Source organism: Coregonus lavaretus (genome assembly GCF_964263955.1).
Source record: "Coregonus lavaretus genome assembly, contig: HAP1_SCAFFOLD_502, whole genome shotgun sequence".
Taxonomy (NCBI): Eukaryota; Metazoa; Chordata; class Actinopteri; order Salmoniformes; family Salmonidae; genus Coregonus; species Coregonus lavaretus.
The window spans coordinates 677-18,177 of NW_028167160.1; the positions used below are offsets into that span (position 1 = coordinate 677).

Sequence of the window (17,501 nt, forward strand, 5' to 3'; positions counted from 1 at the left end):
AACAGAACCAGTGAGACCCAGACCAAGACTCAACCACTAGAGACCTCTAGATCCATGTGTCCAACCTGTAAGGAGACCTAGACCAGTTTAAATGTGTCCAACCTGTAAGGAGACCTGGACCAGTTTAAATGTGTCTCACCTGTAAGGAGACCTAGACCAGTTTAAATGTGTCTGACCTGTAAGGAGACCTAGACCAGTTTAAATGTGTCCAACCTGTAAGGAGACCTAGACCAGTTTAAATGTGTCTCACCTGTAAGGAGACCAAGACCAGTTTAAATGTGTCTCACATGTAAGGAGACCTAGACCAGTTTAAATGTGTCTCACCTGTAAGGAGACCTAGACCAGTTTAAATGTGTCTCACCTGTAAGGAGACCTAGACCAGTTTAAATGTGTCTCACCTGTAAGGAGACCTAGACCAGTTTAAATGTGTCTCACCTGTAAGGAGACCTAGACCAGTTTAAATGTGGACAAATGAGCCCCAGAGTGTGAACATGAATGCTAGTGTGATGATGATGCTGTCAGTACAGCATAGTGTGGTGAGTTTCAGAGTTGGTCATTAGTCCTCATAGGGGATGGTTTCATTCTATGGAGTACCAGTGGTCTTCATGACATTGTGCATGTTTTAGATCAAATCCATTGCGGTGAACTGCACAGACTCACTAATCTACAAATCCACTTGCATCTCAAATATTGACTCACTAAGTGGTCCAGATCAGTGATTCTGCGCCTCTCCTTGATCAGACTGATCCCCTCCAACACACTGATGACGGTTTGTCACTATAGAGCCGAGTCAAGCCAAGCAGGGCCAAACTGGGCTGGCTAACACTACAGAGCTGAGTCAAGCAGGGCCAAACTGGGCTGGCTAACACTACAGAGCTGAGTCAAGCCAGGCCAAACTGGGCTGGCTAACACTACAGAGCTGAGTCAAGCAGGGCCAAACTGGGCTTGCTAACACTACAGAGCTGAGCCAAGCAGGGCCAAACTGGGCTGGCTAACACTACAGAGCTGAGTCAAGCAGGGCCAAACTGGGCTGGCTAACACTACAGAGCTGAGTCAAGCCAAGCAGGGCCAAACTGGGCTGGCTAACGCTACAGAGCTGAGTCAAGCAGGGCCAAACTCGGCTGGCTAACACTACAGAGCTGAGTCAAGCCAAGCAGGGCCAAACTGGGCTGGCTAACGCTACAGAGCTGAGTCAAGCCAAGCAGGGCCAAACTGGGCTGGCTAACACTACAGAGCTGAGTCAAGCAGGGCCAAACTGGGCTGGCTAACGCTACAGAGCTGAGTCAAGCAGGGCCAAACTGGGCTGGCTAACGCTAAAGAGCTGAGTCAAACAGGGCCAAACTGGGCTGGCTAACACTACAGAGTTGAGTCAAGCAGGGCCAAACTGGGCTGGCTAACACTACAGAGCTGAGTCAAGCAGGGCCAAACTGGGCTGGCTAACACTACAGAGCTGAGTCAAGTAGGGCCAAACTGGGCTGGCTAACGCTACAGAGCTGAGTCAAGCCAAGCAGGGCCAAACTGGGCTGGCTAACACTACAGAGTTGAGTCAAGCAGGGCCAAACTGGGCTGGCTAACACTACAGAGCTGAGTCAAGCAGGGCCAAACTGGGCTGGCTAACACTACAGAGCTGAGTCAAGCAGGGCCAAACTGGGCTGGCTAACACTACAGAGCTGAGTCAAGCAGGGCCAAACTAGGCTGGCTAACACTACAGAGCTGAGTCAAGCAGGGCCAAACTGGGCTGGCTAACACTACAGAGCTGAGTCAAGCAGGGCCAAACTGGGCTGGCTAACACTACAGAGCTGAGTCAAGCAGGGCCAAACTGGGCTGGCTAACACTACAGAGCTGAGTCAAGCCAAGCAGGGCCAAACTGGGCAGGCTAACGCTACAGAGCTGAGTCAAGCAGGGCCAAACTGGGCTGGCTAACACTACAGAGCTGAGTCAAGACAAGCAGGGCCAAACTGGGCTGGCTAACACTACAGAGCTGAGTCAAGCAGGGCCAAACTGGGCTGGCTAACACTACAGAGCTGAGTCAAGCAGGGCCAAACTGGGCTGGCTAACACTACAGAGCTGAGTCAAGCCAAGCAGGGCCAAACTGGGCTGGCTAACGCTACAGAGCTGAGTCAAGCAGGGCCAAACTGGGCTGGCTAACACTACAGAGCTGAGTCAAGCAGGGCCAAACTGGGCTGGCTAACACTACAGAGCTGAGTCAAGCCAAGCAGGGCCAAACTGTGCTGGCTAACACTACAGAGCTGAGTCAAGCAGGGCCAAACTGGGCTGGCTAACGCTACAGAGCTGAGTCAAGCAGGGCCAAACTGGGCTGGCTAACACTACAGAGCTGAGTAAAGCAGGGCCAAACTGGGCTGGCTAACGCTACAGAGCTGAGTCAAGCAGGGCCAAACTGGCTGGCTAACACTACAGAGCTGAGTCAAGCCAAGTTCTGGAACCATCCTTGAAAGGACAATGTGTAAAGAAAATATCCCAGCCAGTCCAGTCCAGTTGTGGTCAGCTCTGTTGTGTGAATCTTGTTTCTCCATACCTCTAAATGCCATCTTTCTAGATGGTGCCATTTTCAAATAAAATAAAATAAAATGTAATTACATTTGTCACATGCGCCGAATACAACAGGTGTAGCAGACCTTACCGTGAAATGCTTACTTACAAACCCTTAACCAACAATGCTGTTCAAGAAATAGAGTTAAGAAAATATTTACAAAATAAACAAAATTTAAAAATCAAATCAAATCAAAAAGTAACACAATAAAATGACATAACAATAATGAGGCTATATACAGGGGGTTATTCTTGAGGTGGAGTAGCTCTGCCAGTCAATGTGTGGGGGTACAGGTTAGTTGAGGTCATTTGTAAAGTGACCATGCATAGATAAACAGCAAGTAGCAGCAGTGTAAAATCAAAAAGGGGGTGGGGGGGGTCAATGTAAATAGTCCGGGTGGCCATTTCATTAATTCTTCCCCCATTCGTTTGGGATTGAGACCTGCAGTCACCTTGATTTAAGACCACTTTTGAGAAGTGTTCCACAGGCAGTAAATCTATTGTAGAATAAATGGAACCTGGAACAATTTCATTCTATTAACATGGCTTGTGTGTGTTATAGCAGTAATGGGGTTAAACTGATATTAAAATGACAAATCCATAGGTGGGTATCAGGTCAGGGCAGTTCATCTCTGCTCCCAGCATCCCTGGGACAGTACTGATCAACATAGCTGACCTGATGCAGAAGTGGACCAGTGATGTTTTCCTCTCAGTGGTAAGACTTGCCCTTCCATTTGATACACTGTTAACTCATAAGATCATACAAGATGTTACAGGCTTATTGCACGTGGAAACAGACCTGCATTCAATTACTATTTAAAATCATGTTGAATACTTAATAAGCAGTGCTTGATTGTGTTTGCCTGTTGTAATGGAACCAATAGAAAAGTCCTAAAAGTACAAACATCCAAAACTTTTCTCGTTCAGTTAGTCCCTCCCTGTTTCAGCTAATTATCTTCAGTTTGGTGCCTAGTGAATAAGACTCAGGTCTCTATGGAAACATCAATGTAAATTCACCTTAGGTTTTTACTCCTCACTTTCCCTTTCAGGTCCATAGGGTTTTGCTGCCCCCTGCTGGAGACTGGAGCACAAGGCAGTCCCTGGCTTTCTTTGGGCAGCTGGAGGATGAGGCCCTCCTCACCTGTTGTGACGGGTCCAACAAATATCCCCTGGTGAAGGCAGGGTCCTATCTCATCCAACGCTTCAATGACTCTTATGGGAGGTAGTGAGCATTTCCCATGTTAAGCTATGGAATTAATTGTACAGCATTGGATTGGTGTTGGAATGGGGTAGAGGGAGTTTACATATACCAGTCATTTCCTTTTAAATCCATGAAGGGAAGTGGACAAGTTCACACTTAGAAAGGAGATAACAGTTCCACACCCCATGTGTCCTGATAACTACAGGAATGGAACCATATTGAGGTTGTCTGCTTTCTATACGGTTTGATGGGAGGGAGAGAGAGAGAGAGAGAGAGAGAGAGAGAGAGAGAGAGAGAGAGAGGCAGAGAGAGAGAGAGAGAGAGGCAGAGAGAGAGAGAGAGAGAGAGAGGCAGAGAGAGAGAGAGAGAGAGAGGCAGAGAGAGAGAGAGAGACAGACAGAGAGAGAGAGAGAGAGAGAGAGAGAGAGAGAGAGAGAGAGAGAGAGAGAGAGAGAGAGACGGGACATCAGGTAAAGTTCTGGAGATGAGGGAATATGTGTGCAGAAAGAAACCCTCCAGTATGGTTAACCCCAGTTAGGCCCAGTATGGACTATCAATACAAGGGACCATTTAGAATGTGACCCAGTTCAATGGGTCTTAACAGAACTGGGGGATGTCAGCCATGAAGTTGTCTAAACACAACTGAAATATAATTTGTTTGTGATTCATTGTTAATGGACTTTCCATTAGCAACACAGGGGAAAAACCTAACACGACAACACACATAACACACAACCAATAAACACAAAGGGGGAGGAAACCACTAAAGTCATTACCATATTGTCATTTTCTAACGTCAGGGAGAAAACATGTAAAATCTAGAAGACTACTTTAGATCTGGTCAAAAGAAGCCTAGTGCACTACGTAGGGAACAGGGAGAGATTTGGAACAGAGACAGTAACTCCTGTATGGAAATCTTCATTCTAATGCCAGTGAGCAAATCTCCAATCTACACCCTATTCCCTATGTAGTGCACTACTTTAGATCTGGTCAGAAGTAGCCTAGTGCACTACGTAGGGAACAGGGTGTCATTTGGGCCAGAGTCAGTAACTCCCCTGGGTATGAATTGTCTCTCTATCTTATCTGTCTTCTACATGATGTTCTCCTCTCCTCCTCTCTTCTCTCCTCTATTCACTCTATTCTATCATCCACACCACATGCCAGCTTCAACACAATCCATTTACAAGTTAAAGACACACCTTGGAATAAATAGCAAAGGAAAACTACTACTAGATGTATTTTTTATTTCCCATCACCATGAATCATATTTAATAACTGAACAGTAGCAGACCTAACTTCATCTGTTCCTGACTCTGGGTAGTGGATTAAAAAGACCATCAATCTCCAATGATATTAAAGTACAATTCTGAACATTACTGATTTACTGAGTGGCAAGTCAAGATATCTGCTGGGTTTTTATTGTTGGGTTAACACCACCACCTGCTGGACAGGTTTAATGTTGCTTGACTGAGCAGTAATGGAGAATAAAATATGCCAAATTTAGGGCCGGTTTCCCGGACATCTCCATTGAACATGCTTTTTAGTCTAGGACTAGGCTTCATCTGTGTCCGGGAAACCGGCCCATATAGTTCAATTAGCAAGTAAGTAACACTACCTGTTCCATGATACTGAGGAAAATGACATTGAGACAGAGAACCAATTGAGAAAACATTTCAATGGTTCTGAATGACAACCAACATACATTAACAGCATACACCATGATTAATGTGAATATATAAGATTAAAACATTGCACTTAAAAAAATATGAATGCATTGAATTGTAATTCACAACATCTTCTGAAGATCAAATCAACCAAATCATTTTACATACAAACAGAGCAGAATGAATCATCACATCTGGGGACCATCACCACCAGCATGACTAGTATCTATGTGGACCCTACTACAGTTTAACCAGCTCAGCAGTACCAGAGAGCCTAAACCCAGGATAGAGGGGCTGAGTGAATGTGGTCTGGACTCTGTGGAGGAGGGTCATTGTGTCAGAGACACTGTAGAAGGACAGAGTACCTGCCTTGTGATCCAGGTCCACTCCTACTCTGGAGGACTGAGGGTCTGATACTTTAGTCACAACATTATTGTGTCTGAACCAATAACCACCACTAGAGCACACTAAACTCCAGGACTTGTCATTATCTCCAAATCCACCATCTGTCTCTGTTCTGCTGATGTCTTTATATGAGACTGCTGTAACACACACCCCACTCCACTCCACCTCCCAGTAACAGCGTCCAGACAGACCCTCTCTACACAGAACCTGACAGTAGTTAGTGAATCTGTCTGGATGAACAGGATATGGTTGGACTTGGTCTGTACATGTCACCTTTCGGTTCCCTTCAGACAGAGAGAGGAATGTGTGTGCTGTGTTTGGGTCCAGTGTGAGCTGACAGGAATCTGGGAGAAGAGCAGAGCAGAGACCAATGAGGGGAGTTAGAACAATAAGTTAAGTCAGATACTGTATCTACCCTGTCTTTGATTAGAGCACAGCAGAGATCAAATCAGAGAAATATGAGGAGTCAGATAGATACCCAGTCTTTGATTAGATCTACTATTGCTATATATTTCTAGAGGGATTGTTAGGAGTGTCAGTAAAAAGAGACTGTTAGTTACTTCAGAATAAAGAGACTCACATTGTAAGAACTGTTCTCTGGTCTTGGGCTCTGGAGGCAGTACAACCTCCACTATATTCACTACAGACACACAAACACATTCACAGAGAGAGGGAATGTTATCATCATACCATATTCCACATGTATATGACTAGTAGGGAACTTTCAATGGTCTAAAGTTGATGTTCTTATTATTTTCAACACACCTGTAGTGGAGATCTTGGTCCATTCTCCTTTAAGGACGTCTTCTAGTTTCTCTCTCAGTTCAGACACAGTCTTACTCACATCTCCAAAGTACTGAAGAGGACGGACAACGATGCTGGGTAAGTCTGAAGATACACTGGTACCGGAGAGAGACTGATAACTCTGGAGAGAGAGAGAGAGAGAGAGAGAGAGAGAGAGAGAGAGAGAGAGAGAGAGAGAGAGAGAGAGAGAGAGAGAGAGAGAGAGAGAGAGAGAGATAGAGAGAGAGAGAGAGAGAGAGAGAGAGAGAGAGAGAACCAAATAATTGAGAGTTTTAATTTCATATCACATGTATCAAGGCAGTTGAGTTACCTGGAGGAAATGGATGTGATCCTCTGTGTGTGAGAGCTGCTCCAGCTCAGTGCTTCTCTTCCTCAGCTCAGCTATCTCCTGCTCCAGTTGCTCCAGGAGTCCTTCAGCTTGACTCACTTGAGCCTTCTCTTGGGCTCTGATCAGCTCCTTCACCTCAGAGCGCCTTCTCTCAATGGAGCGGATCAGCTCGGTAAAGATCTTATCACTGTCCTCCACTGCTGCCTGTGCAGAGCTCTGTTAAGAGAGAGAGAGAGAGACTGACTTGTCTTACTTTAATGAGCCATCCTCATTACACTAACACCCCCACCCCTAAAAGCACATTGCGTGCCACCACAACCTCCACACAATCACATTATCCAGTACCCAACACCACAGTACAATACACCAACCAGCACCACATTCCAACCGTCCATCCAACCCCTCCTCTCCAGCCGTACAGACAGCCCCCCTGAGCCCCCATACCTCCTGAAACATCTCCACACTTTTGATCATTTTGTACAACTCAAACTCAACCCTAAGGTGTCAACAGTAATGGCATTACCCTGGCAACACAGAAAAAACATGATGAACAGTCTGTCATTGCAGAAAACGGACACCCCTCCCCAACTCCCAGGTCAACCCGAGCCAACCAGCTATTGGTGTCCAGGGCTCCATGTAATCCCCTCCACTGGACGACCCCTGACCTTTCCAGCACTGGGAGCTTATAGAACACCCTCCACCTATACCCTGCCATGCTCTCAGCCCCCACAACCCCCTGCCACTGATGCCCCTTCACTCCCACTAAGCTCAGAGTGTTAAAAGTCAGTAAGTCCTCCGGACTCTCCTGCAGGTACCCAGTCTCTGCTGTCACTTGCAGTGGTGGAAACGGTGGTGGCCCCTCCTCAGGCTGCTCCAGCCCTCAGTACTGCAGCATAGAAATCAGAGACCCCTGCTGTATTGAGTCTCTCCGGCCGCATGGTCTCTCCTATCATTGCTACGCAGACGACACACAATTAATTTTCTCCTTTCCCCCTTCTGATAACCAGGTGGCGAATCACATCTCTGCATGTCTGGCAGACATATCAGTGTGGATGTCAGATCCCCACCTCAAGCTGAACCTCGGCAAGACGGAGCTGCTCTTCCTCCCGGGGAAGGACTGCCCGCTCCATGATCTCGCCATCACGGTTGACAACTCCATTGTGTCCTCCTCCCAGAGTGCAAAGAACCTTGGCGTGACCCTGGACAACACCCTGTCATTCTCTGCTAACATCAAAGCGGTGACCCGATCCTGCAGGTTCATGCTTTACAACATTCGCAGAGTACGACTCTACCTTACACAGAAAGCGGCACAGGTCCTAATCCAGGCACTTGTCATCTCCCGTCTGGATTACTGCAACTCGCTGTTGGCTGGGCTCCCTGCCTGTGCCATTAAACCCCTACAACTTATCCAGAACGCTGCAGCCCATCTGGTGTTCAACCTTCCCAAGTTCTCTCATGTCACCCCGCTCCTCCGCACACTCCACAGGCTTCCAGTTGTAGCTCGCATCTACTACAAAACCATGGTGCTTGCCTACGGAGCTGTGAGGGGAACGGCACCTCCTTACCTTCAGGCTCTGAGCAGACCCTACACCCAAACGAGGGCACTACGTTCCTCCACCTCTGGCCTGCTAGCCCCCCTACCTCTACGGAAGCACAGTTCCCGCTCAGCCCAGTCAAAGCTATTCGCTGCTCTGGCACCCCAATGGTGGAACAAGCTCCCACACGACGCCAGGACAGCGGAGTCACTGACCACCTTCCGGAGACACTTGAAACCCCACCTCTTTAAGGAATACCTGCAATAGTATAATAGTTATCCTTCTACCCCCCCTTTACTACCACTGTCTTTTGTCTAAACTAACACCTGACTTATTTCACCTGCTAGCACTGACTTGTTTAAAGAAATGTACTTATTGTGATCGAGATGTAGTTGTCCCACTGGCTATCCTAAGTTGAATGCACCAATTTGTAAGTCGCTCTAGATAAGAGCGTCTGCTAAATGACTTAAATGTTAATGAAGAGCTGCTGATCCAGCCCCAAACCACCAGCCCTCCTCAACAGAGCACATGCTGGTTCCCTCCAGCCCACCTCCGTAGGGTACAGTAGCAACACACGTCCTGTCCAATAATTTCCCAGACCTTTTAAAAAAAAATCAGAGGCAGACCGTCTGAGAGACAGCAGCTGAGAGTTTGTGAAAGGCCAGGGAAATGTCTATTTGATTTCTCTGTGACAGAGAGAGTTTGGAAAGGTCTGTGAGCAGAACCTGAGAACACCCAGGATAATAATAATAATAATAATATGCCATTTAGCAGACGCTTTAATCCAAAGCGACTTACATTCATGTGCATACATTTTTTCATATGGGTGGTCCCGGGGATCGATCCCACTACCCTGGCATTACAAGCGCCATGCTCTACCAGCTGAGCTACAGAGGACCACAGAGTTCTGCCCTCTATAAACCAGAGTACAACTCCACAGCCTCATCTCCTCACAACAGAAGTTACCCACCCATCAGGATCCTTCATCTTCTCACAACAGAAGTTACCCACCCATCAGGCTCCCTCATCTCCCCACAACAGAAGTTACCCACCCATCAGGCTCCCTCATCTCCCCCACAACAGAAGTTACCCACCCATCAGGCTCCCTCATCTCCCCACAACAGAAGTTACCCGCCCATCAGACAAACGTAAAACAAGGGATTTTCTTGGTTTCCCCACTCTGTTTTTCCAACCCCTCTGGTGAAACAGAGAACTGAGCCCTGTACTATAATATAATATAATGTGCCATTTTGCAGACGCTTTTATCCAACGCGACTTACAGTCATGCGTGCATATATATATATATATATATATATACATTTTTGTGTATGGGTGGTCCCGGGGATCGAACCCACTACCCTGGCGTTACAAGCGCCGTGCTCTACCAGCTGAGCTACAGAGGACCAGGTGCAGACACATTTATGAAAGCAAAGACAAGGTCATTATTTGGGCTCTAAACACTAACAACCTACCCTTACACACCTCTTTTGCTACCCCTGCACTAAGATTTCTGCCATGGCATTTAAATGTTTTTGGTTTACATATTCCCCCAGTCTTTGCCAACGTTCATGTTAAGGAAGTCTAACCGTGAAATCTCCATAAGAGGTGGGAGGGAAATCACCACAATCAGAAACCAGTAGAGAAGCCCATAAAGCCGCCATGCCAGAAAAAAACATCAATTTAAGCAGATTCTGAAGACATGCCCTTAAGAACCCATGACCCATTTTCTCAGCCTATACCGCTTCCTGGGTGAGAGGACACTAAACCCCTCATTCTTCATCACGTGTTGTACTGACCTTACAAACCTTCCAGGATCAATCAAATAAGACTCCAGCAGAACCTTCTTTTTCCCCTTTAGTCTCCATCAGGAACCTAGAAAGTTCTCTCAGCGTATATACTGGGCCCTCAGCCTGACTGTCTGTCAGCTCTGGATCCAATGAGCCGTCTGAAAACGAGACGCCTTGTCCTCCGCTCCCGCAGACTCACCTCCCCCCTCTTCCTCTTCCTCCATTGGCACGGTACTGTCCTCCTCCTCCCCAGTCTCTGCCCCCCTGCACTTCCCCCCTGATCAGAGCCTCTTCCCCAATGACAGGCAATATTTCCTGGGATGAGCCCACCAAGCCTTCGCCCACCGGAGTCTCTGTTACTACAGAAACCTGCCTCAGCTCATGTAGCCCAGCTGCAACCCTCCCCACCACCGCTTTCTCCACGGCCTGCGCACCACCACTTGGCCATGCACTACTACCGTGTAGCTCAGTTGGTAGAGCATGGGGCTTGCAACACCAGGGTTGTGGGTTCGTTTCCCATGGGGGGACAGTATGAAAATGTATGCACTCACTAACTGTAAGCTGCTCTGGATAAGAGCATCTGCTAAATGACTAAAATGTAAAAAATGTACTCTTCTCCCTCCTGGTACGCCTGCCATTTTTTTGCAATTCTGAGTAATCACTACTTTAGTAAGGATTAGTAAGGAAAAACACTTTATTCAGTACTACTGCAGTTGCTTAATAATTCCAATAGATGGCAGCATAAGACCACGAATGACATTTCAGAAGATTAGTTTAGTTCTCTCCCTGGATACACAACCACTCCCCCTCACAGGAAAACTCCTCCTGCCTGAGCTTTTTAACTGTCCCTTTCCACACTGCTAACGCAAGAGGAAGAACTGAAAACACATTACTGTGAAGTAATATAATGATGATTCATGTTTATTATTACCTGTTTTTATGCTCATGTTTTGAAATTATACTTCATTACTATAATGATTATCAATACGCCTGAACATTAATTCAGTCAAATCTGGTCGAAAAAAACATATTTTCCTAGTACATTAATTGTAAAATTCATCAACCAGCATCGGGCACTCTGCCTTCTCACGCAAGCGAGGGGCATGTTGAGGTAAATATGCTAACCGCAACGGTTGCATTATGTAATTTATTGTTGGGCTGGAAGATGCAGTGTTTTTTCTTTTCTATTCAGAGGCTATTTACTCCCAATATGAGATACTTTTATATAGAAGGTTTTTATAATGCATGTTTACTAGGGTTGAGGTTAGCGCATCTGAGTAGGGATTATTTGGGTTCAATACCTGTCCTACCTATCAATCATATTGCTGCTTGTAGCCTATAACTGATGATCCCCACACTAGAAACACCCACAACTATCTGTGCTAGCAAACCCTGTGTTCCACCCCTCCCCTGTGTAACCTTGAGGTTTGTTAAGAAACAAACACTTGTCTACGAAAACAGACATGTTTAACGGATTCCGCTTGGCACCCAGCCGAGAGCACACGAAAACCACTTGCAAATTTACCAAAACTAACCAACTACTTGCGGTCTGTTCGTACGTAATAAACGGAGGCAGATTAGCCACCACAACTCTTGTCGAAAGAGGCGATATCTGCACCAACACACCCCTCACAAAAATCCCACTCACAACAAGACAAACCTTTTTCATTAACACAACCACCGCCTTGTTCATTCTGGATGCAGAGTGCAGATGTTCCGCTCCAACCTGTTCGCCGACCATGAGCAAAACTTCCTCCACACCTTTCTCCGGAACGCACCCGAAACGACAGCGTTTCTTCTCCACTCGGTTGAGGTCATCACGCCGCCCTAACAAACTACCCCTACTCCCCCCTCAACTCTAAATGATAAACAGTGGAAACCAATAAACAAACCCTCCACCATGAGAAAATAAATTCAGAAAATACGCAAGAACCAAAAGAAAAAAGAATAGTAGCCCTCCTCACGAACCACAAATCTCTCACACAACCAACTTCTTCTTCTATGATATAATGGCGGTCCACAAATCAACGTTAAAGGTGCATGCCGCCACCTACTGTGCTGGAGTGTGTGGTCAATCACGGTTTCCAACATTTCTAAATCCTCCTACCTAACTCAGTACTTCTGAGAAAATAAAGAAGAGCCCTACTAACTTCTAATAGACCCTCCCCCATCCCCAAAATCCCTTCCAAACCCCCCCAACCCCGTCCAACCTCAATGACCCTACACTTCAATATTTCCCTCTCTTCAACATACTTACAACAATATAACAACACATGCTCCACCGTTTCATCGACCGTACCTTCCAGACACAAACCATTCACATGCTTGCCAACCAGATGTAATGACGAGTTCAATGTACAATTTTCTAAGCGCAATCAAGTAAACACCACATCTTCCTTCCTAATCTGACTTTTGAATCTTGGTCCATCAACCTTTCTGTAAAACTGTAAACTATTCATATAAATGCCGGCCCTTGTGCTCAGAGTACCATCTCTTCTGCCACACATCTATCAAAATGGCTCTGATCTTACATTTGGCCTCACCTCTACCCAGTGGAACATTAATATCAATTATATCTAGTTTCAAAGCTCTTTTAGCTAACTGGTCTACAATTTCATTCCCTTCCACACCCGAATGTGCTGGGACCCAGCAGAATCTCACTACTAAACCCATTCTCTCAATTCTCCATAATAACATTAATACCTCCAATAGCAGGTCACTCCTATTAGATTTACCAGATGATAAACTGTTCAATACAGACAGAGAATCTGACCATACTATAATTCTAACAGGTTGTACGTCCTCCACCCACTGGAGGGCAACTATTATCACCAACAGTTCAACTGAGTATACTGACAGTTCATCTGTTAGTCTTCTACATATCTGCACATCAAATTCAGGAACGTAAACGCCTGCTCCTGTGAGCCCACTATCTGGGTCCTTGGATCCATCTGTGAAAAGTGGTAGAAAAGCATAAAAACTTCTACCAATGTAATTGTCAACCAGTTTCACTATATCACTGACTTCTGACCAATCTTTCCGTTTCTCTACCAAGGTTAGATCAACAACAGGGTCTGGGAGTAACCATGGAGGAACATCCCCTATCACCACAGAAGGGCCAACCTCCAACTCCCTCAAACCACTCTCATCAGCAAGCTTTCCAACTGTCCAACCAAAACCATTGCCTTGTCTACTAGTATATTCCCAACAGTCATCTAGAACAGTAGCAGTGGGATGCTTAACCTCACAGCCTTTCAACCCAATAAGATAATGACCATTTTTTACGCCGTACATACAAAGGCATCTCTCCTGCCTCCACCAGTAAGGCACATACAGATGTTGATTTAAATGCACCAATACATATCCTTAAAGCTATATACTGGATTCTGTCCAGCTTCTGAAGCCAAGTTTTGCCTTGTTCGATAAACTATACACCCGTAATCAATTGTCGTCCTGATCAGAGCTCTATAAATATCCATCAACAATTGTCTGTCAGCACCCTATTCATAACCAGAGACCCACACAACCAACTACTGCGAAAGTTAATGAATGAGAGAGACAGAGACATTGTTACAACACTGTACATAGCCATAATATAACGGTTCTTCTTCTTTGGAGTTTAACGGTGGTTGACATCCAATATGTTGCATTACCGTCCCCAACTGGACTATAATATAAATCCATTATACTTTGTGACACAAAATGGGAAAAGGGGAAATTATAATAATAATAAAAAAACACCCTTCCAACTAACCCTACACTCATTAAATACCCACTACCCAATTCCACTACTTTGACCCTATCTGCTCCTGCACCATGCCAACGGCCTGGGAGGACAGGACACCACCAAATCAAATCAAATCAAATTTTATTGGTCACATGCGCCGAATACAACAGGTGCAGACATTACAGTGAAATGCTTACTTACAGCCCTTAACCAACAGTGCATTTATTTTAAACAAAAAAGTAAGAATAAAACAACAACAAAAAAGTGTTGAGAAAAAAAAGAGCAGAAGTAAAATAAAGTGACAGTAGGGAGGCTATATACCACTCAACACACCCTGTAACTCTTCTGAAGTCTAATCTTTTATGCCCAAATAGTTCTCTGCAGCTGCCACCACAACATCTATTTTCTGTGATTTACATTCAATTTCATTCAATTTCTGCTGTACAGTTGATAACCATTGCTATGAACGCTAAGAAGCTAACTTTACTGAAGCATATATCACTTGTTGGCCTATCCCTCTGTGCTGGCACAGATCTACTACTCACAGGGATCCTCTCAGGATCTCTCACCCTTGACCCATCCTCCTCTACTTCCTTCACTGTCTCAGCATACGACACCTTCTGTACTACTCTGACTCTAGCCACCTCATCCTGCCTCTCTCGCACCGGACACTTCCGATCCCCAGCAACATGGGCATCCCTCCAGTTGACACACACAACTTTATCCACCGAAACTACACAATCCTCTATCCCATGCCCTCCTGCACACTTCCCACATCTTGGAATCTCCCTCCTACAAACTGCTGCAACATGACCATAAACGTTGCGCCTGAAACAGCACAGTGGATTCGGCACAAAGTTCTAACAGGATAACTGATATATCCTACCATGACTTTGTTGGGTAAAGACTCAAAACTCAAAAGGACTGACATTGACTCCTCTGTTTCACCACGCTCACCACCGGGTCTGTGTTGCACCAAACGGCGGGCATCACAAACACCAGCAGTCTTCAACCTTAATTGCTCCACTTCTACACTTAACATTACCCCAGAAATCACTCCTTTCAATGGTGCCCTGTTCCTAAGAGCAAAGCAAGAAACAGATCTTGACCCAAGTTGCGTGACACGGAGCGCCCACTCCCTCTGGTCAGAAGAAACACAAACAAATATCACAAGTCCACTACAGGTTACCTTCACTGATTCAACTGCACCCAACTCTTTTCCCACCCAACATGAAACCACAAATGGATCTGCCAATAGGTATGGATCCACGTTCTCCTACAATGTAACTCCTACTGCACCAGATTCTTCTTTATCATGTCCATTGATGCCAGGCTCTGGTTCTGAGCTCTTCACCACACCTTCTACCTCACTTAACTCTCCCTCATTCATTTCCATTTCACCTCCAGAACTCAGTCTGGCGAATGGCTCACTCTGTTTGCACTTGAATTATAACATTTGATTTTGATTTTGATTTATTTTTATGTCTCTATTCCTTTTAAACTTTTGTGAGTGTAACGTTTACTGTTAATTTCTGATTTGTTTATTATTTATTTCACTTGCTTTGGTAATGTAACATATGTTTCCAATGCCAATAAAGCCCATTTAATTGAATCGAGAGAGAGAGCTCCCTGTTAATGTATAGCAGACATGAGTCGCTCATGGTTACTCATGGTTATGTGAAGAGGTAGAGCCGCTTGCGACTTTAAATCAGTCAGAACAATAGGGAATGTCCTTTTGGTCAAGATGATGGTTTCTCCCACAGTAGACCCGGGTTCATAACCCGTCAGTTACATTAAGCAGTCTATTCTCTGACAGGGGTCCAGACAGCCTGTTCCCAACAGTGGGATTGGATAGGGGCCTCTCTCTCTCTCTCTCTGACTGGAGGAGAGAAGTGAAATGGTGTGTCTCCTCTGGTCAACAATACTCACCTTGAGAGACTCCACAGCCTGTTTGAGCTCCTTCAGCTTCTTCTCTCTCTCCTGGAATCTCTGCTGGACCTTCTGCTGACTCATCCCCAGCTGCCTCTGTGGAGAATCACTCTTCAATGAGCTATCAAGCTTTATTTGTTCAGTAGATCAATAGTATAGTAATGTGACATAGGGCCCATAGAGAGGAAGGTCTAAAATCTTGAGGAAGTCCCTTTACCATATGACATTTTCTATGTTGCTATGTGAATGATTATAGTTTTTATGGTAGACGTACATGTATCAAGGGGTTGAGACTGAACTTTGAACTCTTAAAAGGGCATTCGGAATGATAATAGTGTTTGACTTCAGAAAATGGTGATACATTTGTATCAAACTCAATATACTCAATGTTTGTGTTCATATTTGTTCTGCTGAGGATCAATTTCATTTGATTTCTCTCATATTCAAACAGCCTTAGTTCCTACTGTATCTTTAAGTCTTTGTTTATCAGACAGTCACCAACAAGTAGTTCTGGTCTTACCTGTTTCTCAGTCCTCTCTGCTGCAGCTGACACTGTATCATGGCCTTTATGTTCATCCATTGTACACAGCATACAGATACACTGCTGATCGGTACGACAGAAAACCTCCAGCAGTTTGTCATGATGAGAGCAGATCTTCTCCTGTATTTGTGCGGTGGCTTTGACCAGCTTGTGCTTCTTGAAAGCAGGATATTCATAGTGAGGTTGGAGGTGAGTCTCACAGTAAGAGGCCAGACACACCAGACAGGACATGAGGGCTTTCTGCTTTCTGGTCCCAGTGCAGAAATCACACGCCACATCTCCAGGTCCAGCATAGCACAGAGCAGGAGGGGGAGCAGCCTGGAGTCCTGTCTTCTTCAGTTTCTCCACCATCTCAGCCAACATGGTATTTTTCCTCAGATTAGGCCTTGGAGTGAAGGTCTCTCTGCACTGAGGACAGCTATAAACCCCTTTCAGAACATCCTGATCCCAGCAGTCCTCAATACAGCGCCTACAGTAACTGTGTCCACAGGCAGTAGTGACCGGCTCCTTCAGTAGATCCAGACAGACAGAACAACAGAACTGGTCCTGGTCCAGCAGAACTCCCTGCTGAGCCATTTGGACGGTTGTTCACTCTCACACAGACAGACGACACAGAGACTCAGATCAGTTTCGTTTCATTTACATTTACATTTACATTTTAGTCATTTAGCAGACGCTCTTATCCAGAGCGACTTACAGTTAGCGCATACATTATTTTATCGAACCCACAACCCTGGCGTTGCAAACGCCATGCTCTACCAACTGAGCTACATTCCACAGAAGTTAGTTTTTGGGAGGGCGTGGACTTTCTGGATCTGCCAGATAGGTGAGGTTAGAGGGAGGGAGGGAGGGAGGGATAGAGAGAGAACTGCGTTCAACATGGAGAGGGAGACAAATATTTTAGTTTCTAGGTTAGGGCCCTTCATTTGGAATAAATCTAACAAATATGAGTTGTTTGAGTATATAAAGGGTAACAGTTCCTATGATGTACATATTATAATTATTATAATAAGCTTCATAATGCCTTATA

General features: G+C 45.4%; 1 protein-coding gene across 1 annotated transcript; it reads right to left on the reverse strand.

Moving 5' to 3' along the window:
* Window positions 1–4,978: 4,978 nt before the first annotated feature.
* On the reverse strand, window positions 4,979–17,084 carry LOC311113829 (tripartite motif-containing protein 16-like). Its single transcript, XM_084189124.1, has 6 exons — window positions 16,451–17,084; window positions 15,931–16,026; window positions 6,935–7,168; window positions 6,586–6,745; window positions 6,401–6,460; window positions 4,979–6,164 (listed from the first exon to the last, which is right to left on the reverse strand). The coding sequence occupies exons 1-6, from the start codon at window positions 17,045–17,047 to the stop codon at window positions 5,656–5,658; spliced, it is 1,656 nt and encodes a 551-aa protein (XP_084045250.1). The 5' UTR covers window positions 17,048–17,084; the 3' UTR covers window positions 4,979–5,655.
* Between the last annotated feature and the right edge of the window lie 417 nt (window positions 17,085–17,501).

Excerpts from the sequence above, each read along its gene's own strand:
- LOC311113829 (XM_084189124.1), bottom strand. The coding sequence starts at position 17,047 with ATGGCTCAGCAGGGAGTTCTGCTGGACCAGGACCAGTTCTGTTGTTCT. Across the intron at positions 6,461-6,585 it reads GACCAAGATCTCCACTACAG|TGAATATAGTGGAGGTTGTA; the intron begins GTGTGTTGAAAA and ends GTGTGTCTGTAG. Across the intron at positions 6,165-6,400 it reads CAGAGAACAGTTCTTACAAT|ATTCCTGTCAGCTCACACTG; the intron begins GTGAGTCTCTTT and ends CTCTTCTCCCAG.